General features: G+C 35.7%; 1 protein-coding gene across 1 annotated transcript; it reads right to left on the reverse strand.

Moving 5' to 3' along the window:
* Window positions 1-328: 328 nt before the first annotated feature.
* On the reverse strand, window positions 329-4997 carry LOC107494057 (uncharacterized). Its single transcript, XM_016115089.3, has 8 exons — window positions 4779-4997; window positions 4589-4691; window positions 4411-4515; window positions 4244-4329; window positions 3465-3706; window positions 2661-2850; window positions 1241-1424; window positions 329-792 (listed from the first exon to the last, which is right to left on the reverse strand). Exons 1-8 carry the CDS (start codon window positions 4835-4837, stop codon window positions 490-492), a joined length of 1272 nt encoding a protein of 423 aa, XP_015970575.1. The 5' UTR covers window positions 4838-4997; the 3' UTR covers window positions 329-489.
* Between the last annotated feature and the right edge of the window lie 558 nt (window positions 4998-5555).

The following is a 5555-nucleotide window of genomic DNA, read 5'->3' on the forward strand; positions in this document are numbered from 1 at the left end:
ATTGAGATTGACCCTGTCCCCGTCCACCAGAACCTCTCCGCTTTTGGACGGGGTACTGCTCCCAGGATTAGGTATTAACAAGAAGACGGAGAGAAAGTTTGTTTATGTTTTTCATCGTACATTGTTTCCATTTTGTTAGGTTACACATCTTACTGCGGCATAAGTTTCCTTTTTGTCTTCCTCTCCTTTTTAATTAATAACGATTGATTGTCATTACTTTTTGAGTGCGTCACTGGATAATTGATTCGAATACAATCTATATAATATATATAAAGCAAGCTTCTCAAAACATTTACATAATCAAGTGTTTACGATGCAACATACGAGGTAGTAACAGAATTTTTGGTATATAGCAATATATTCATCATTTCTGGTGAGACTTGTACGAAAGCAATAATCTCGGAATAAAAAACTTCTCAAAATGCTATATATAAACGTAGTATCATGTTATGGGACTAGATTTACACGAAGAAAGGATGAAGGGCTAGCTCACTCACTGGAATTCGCTAGCCCAACCATGTTGAGCATGTGGCGATCTTCCTTAAATCTTTCGAGTATGGTGCCTTTGACGGCATCATTCTTGCCTAATACCGTTCCTTGAGTCACTCCCCAGCACTCTATTACTTCCGGCAATATGCGGTTGGTCTTAGAGAGGCACGGGCTACCAAATGTGGAACATGCAAATGTATGGCCTTGATCGAAGTTTGCCGAGATAAAAACACCATAGTGACTAACTCGTCCTCCGAATCCAATGCCATTTGGAATGTCTGCCGAACTGAAATTGATGGCACACTGCAAGAGATGGACATTCAAGAGAGAAATAACAGCATCAGAACTCTAATCCACACAATAGCAAATAGTTACCTAATTGCAACTAAATAAAACCCCATGAAAGATTTTGAGAGATCAATAAATTTTGTAGTCTCACATGTTCAACCAAATTTATCATCTTCCTTTTAAGACAATCTGTAAAGTTTTTCAATGTTCATGTTGATGCTAATTATTCTTCTTAGTGCAGGATTGATGTTATTTAATCTAAATGACACTATCACACTAATGCAAAATGAAAGGAGAGAATAACAATAACATTCTACGATTCAGAATGAATGAAAAGGCAGATCAGAACACAAACATCTCACGTTAACATAGGGTCCGGGAAAGGGTCACATCTAGGGTATAATGTATGCAACCTAACCAAAATCAGTGATTGTTAAAATCCGTAATTAGAAGCAGAAGTTACCCATTGTAGGTTATGGTTTGCTCCAGTAGGCCGGAAAATGGATGCCTTTGGATTCAGTTGAAAAAGGAAACATTTCAAATCTCCATAAAAATCAGCATGCCGTTCCCATGGCTGAGAAGCATATCCTCCGTATATATAACCCTCTTTATCCTTAATAATTAACACACTGGGGCCTTGATGATTTCTGCAGTTTGGAATTAAGAGTTATGCATTCCAATCATACCAAGAAAGTAAAAGTTTAATATCTGTCACTACCATAAGAAAACAATAGAAAATGATAAGCTGACAAATTATGCTCGATCACAAATGTTTTTATCACCAAACATAAGTTGAATTTTACATCCAAATTTTGCAATTACCACCAACGAGCCATGAGGTTTTGGACGGTAACAATGAACCTCCTAATGATCATAGTTTATGTTCAACAAGATAGAAGTTAATTCTATGTATAGCTATTAGCTTCTAAACCTAATGACAAGCAAGAGACAACATTGTTAATAAGTCATGTACAATACCAACTGCTTGGCTGCTTGCTAACTTTGAACCAATACTCTTCAGAGCATTTACCCAAAATGTGTATTTATCTTCTATTTAATACAGTTACACAACAAATGTAATTTGCTTTTCTGGTTCTCTTTGTTCAATTTCATGCCATTCAGTGTACTGAATGTTAACTTATGTCAGTTGGATCTGCCTAGGCCTGAACTACCTAAAAACATCATCTGTAGCCCATGTATCATGAGCAAATTGAAATAAATCTCCAATAGCAGTTAAGACAGGCTGGCTTTTGAATTGTAACAGATATGATCATTCTGAAGAACTATATCACATAATTTATCTTAGCTTCAATGTGAGTTGTGGTTTTGCTAAAAATGATGCCCCCAAAAAAAACCAAAGCCTTGTCCCACTAGGTGGAATTGGCTACATGGATCAAACGACACCATTGAGCTCTATTATGTATCATGTCTACAGAGAGACCGTTTACATATAAATCTCGTTTGACCACCTCATACATGGTCTTCTTCTGCCTTTCACCGCTTTATCCATCTTCCATCTCATCCACCCTCCTGACTGGGTGCTCTATCGGTCACATGTCCAAACCACCTGAGACGCGATTCTACCATCTTTTCCATAACAGGTGCTACTCCAACTCTCTCTCTTATATCTCTGTTCCTTATTCTATCAAATCGCGCATGACCACTCATCCGTCTCAACATCTTCATCTCTGCCACAATTAATTTATGTTCATGCTAAAAAAAACAAAGTACTAAAGCCATGGTCCATAAGCTACAACTTACAAAAGGAGAAAAGAAATGTTCAACCATAGACACAAGTCACTGTTCATTATGCATCTTCAGGGATTTAAGAATAAATAAATAAAGGAGTAAAATGGTTTGAAAGCCAAAAATAATTTACTTACGAAATGTTTCCCAAGAATGTATTAAAACTAAGACCATTAACAGAACTATGATATAAAAGCATCCAATCTTCCAGCTCGTGCTGAGAAAGTGCACCTCCTATATGCCAAGCATATTCCTTTCTCAAAAGTAAAATGCTAGGATCAATGTCGTTTGAGGTCAACAGGTTTGGAATTTGAGAACCTGGTCGTCCTAGAACATGGCAAAATTATGGAAATAAGAACACACAACAATTACTTACTATGGATTTACTCAAATTAAATCCAGTAGCACTTCATCTAAACCATGGTACCAATTACCAAATTGAATAGGGTCAAAAATTGAAGAATATGGCGTGATGAATTGCATGTTAACAGTCCAACATATACATACAGGAGTTCTAACTTCTAAGCAAAACAAGGTAGATAGCAAAAAGGGTAAACCTCCATTTTTGGCACCAGAAACATTATAGTTCTGAAAATAATAGCACCAAAATGATAGAAACGCACTCATAGCACCCAAGGATCATGAGCTTTACATCAAATAGATGCCAAACATCTAATCCTTTACACAATTTTTCTTGTTTTATGTGAGCTTGGGAATGCTTACATATAATTTGGACAGCATGTGAACAGTTTCAAGACTGAAGTGATGTTACATGAGACTCAATTAGCAATTTATATCCAATCAAATGGACAGACTCTTTCTTCTATTGAAACAACATAGCATCTTGTTAGTTGTTACATCATATTTTAAATACAACTGTGATTTGATGACAAGAACATTGGAAACTAAATACCAGATACCAGATACCAGATACCAGATACCTGAATCAGGTGGCATCAGCAAGCTCCCAAGAAGCTTCCTAGCAGATGGGGCATGAGTGCACCAACTTCTGAAATCCTCAAAAGACATAGACTCCTCAGTGCACCCTTCTTCATGCATTGAGAAATTTGCAGCATTTAGAAATATGTTGACAATGCCCTGATCTGAACTTGATCTAGCTTCATTATCTTTTATGCATAATATATCCTTAAAAATGGAAATCATAACAGACTCCAAATCAGACCTGCACCTCGAATTCCACATGCATCAACAAAAAAATAAAAAAGGGCAGAAAAGAAAGTAAATCAATACTCAACAGAGTATTATAACTGAATATTTGACATTTCAATACATTGATAACATTTGCTTTTTATTCTAGTGAGCATTTACAAAGATGTCTAGGAGGCTATATCATTATTCTAAATAAGAAATCACAAATAACATATAAACAGGGATGACAATACCATCAGTTGTAGAAGCAAATCACAAATATCAGCGGATTAAAACTAACAAAGTTATTTAAATCTAAGGAATGAAATCCGGCTGCTTGGAGATAGAATAATTAGAGGCGAGAGACATCAAGATATAAAGTGACTAAAGTTCACCTATTCATAAAGAAATATAACGATCAATATAAGAATAAGAATCAGAAAATAAGTAAAACAGCATTAGTGTTTAATTGTTTACACAAGAAAAAGGGTGTTCCGCTATGATCAGACCTACAAATAGAGTTAACTTTTAAAATGCATAGAACTAGCAGTAGCAAGAATCGCAAATTCACCTCCCTACAAATTTATCCCCATTTACATCCAATAAGCGAAAGATGAATTCTTCAATGTCATCTCTTGTTCCTTTCTCGTAAGTAGCCTGCGAAACGGATAATCAAACTTCAAATAAATCTAATTTAGGGATATAACAACAAAAGATGATGATGATTATGTAAGTGACCTTAGCAACAACGAGGTCTTCAAAAGTTAAATGCTGATCCTTGCGCTCTTGAGTAACTAAATGGAACATTCTATCCCCAAGCGGGCCATGGAGTCCAAAATATGACTACAATGAAAAAGAAGGGATTATATTAGGGTTTATTGAACAATTAACACACGAGAGAGAGAGAAAAGAAAACCTGAAAAACAGAGGGAGAGATGTATTGGGCATTGCTCTGAGACTTGGCAGCGAGCGAATCGAAGAGAGACCTTAAGTCTTCAAGTTCGTGGTGAGTAAAGGCTCTGCAAGAATTAACTTTATGTTATCTTAGATTACTCAGATCGAATGAGAGTGTGTGTGGAGAGAGAAAGAACGAAAGAAAGAGGAACCTGGAAGCTGAAACAAAACGGGGATCGGTTGGAACTGACTGAGACTCAGAGTTGCCCATTGCTAATTCCTTCTCTCTTGTCCCAATCAGAATCAACTGTCTTCCTTTCTCTCCCGTTTCGGTTTTCGCAGTTTCTACTTTCTGCCCCTCCCCCTCTTTTTTCTCTCCCCTCTCTCTCTCTCACATCTTTGTATATTTCCAAACGAGAAATGAGGCTAATTTTTGTTACAGACGGAGAAAGAAAAAATATGGGTAAACTAGTTTTAATTTAACATGGGTAGTAAAATAATATTTTTTTATCTAAATATTATTAAAAAAAAATTAAATACGACATTTATTTGTTAATGATTTTGGATTGTCTTCTACGTTAAGAATTAGAACTTTCAAGTTACCATGACTCTTAATTCTTGACAAATAATAAAGTTACCAGTGAGTGAACATTAGTTTTAGTAGATAAAATCTTACGTACGATAATAATTGACTCTAATTTTTGTTTATTGTTATTGCAAAACACATTTTTAATGAAAATTACCTCCGTTGGAACTTAAATGACAATCCTGAATCTGAAAAGATCAAGTTCATTCTTTGAATATATACTTTGTTCGCTAATATTTCTATCGATCACTATCGTCGCTCCAATTACGTTGTTGCCAAGTTCATTAACTATTAACCTTATTCCGTTGTATAAACATGAAGTCTGGTCTATATTTCATAGTAGCATTATTACGACTACTGGCTTCAAAGTCAACTTGTAGTTGGGTAGTCCCTAACATTTGAT

Source organism: Arachis duranensis, chromosome 6, assembly GCF_000817695.3.
Source record: "Arachis duranensis cultivar V14167 chromosome 6, aradu.V14167.gnm2.J7QH, whole genome shotgun sequence".
NCBI classification, from domain to species: domain Eukaryota; kingdom Viridiplantae; phylum Streptophyta; class Magnoliopsida; order Fabales; family Fabaceae; genus Arachis; species Arachis duranensis.

Bases quoted from the DNA above. Each gene is read 5' to 3' on its own strand.
- LOC107494057 (XM_016115089.3), bottom strand. From the start codon at position 4,837: ATGGGCAACTCTGAGTCTCAGTCAGTTCCAACCGATCCCCGTTTTGTT. The intron at 4,692-4,778 runs GTTCCTCTTTCT...TAATTCTTGCAG, and splicing joins CGTTTTGTTTCAGCTTCCAG to AGCCTTTACTCACCACGAAC. The intron at 2,851-3,464 runs GTATCTGGTATC...GCCATGTTCTAG, and splicing joins GCTGATGCCACCTGATTCAG to GACGACCAGGTTCTCAAATT.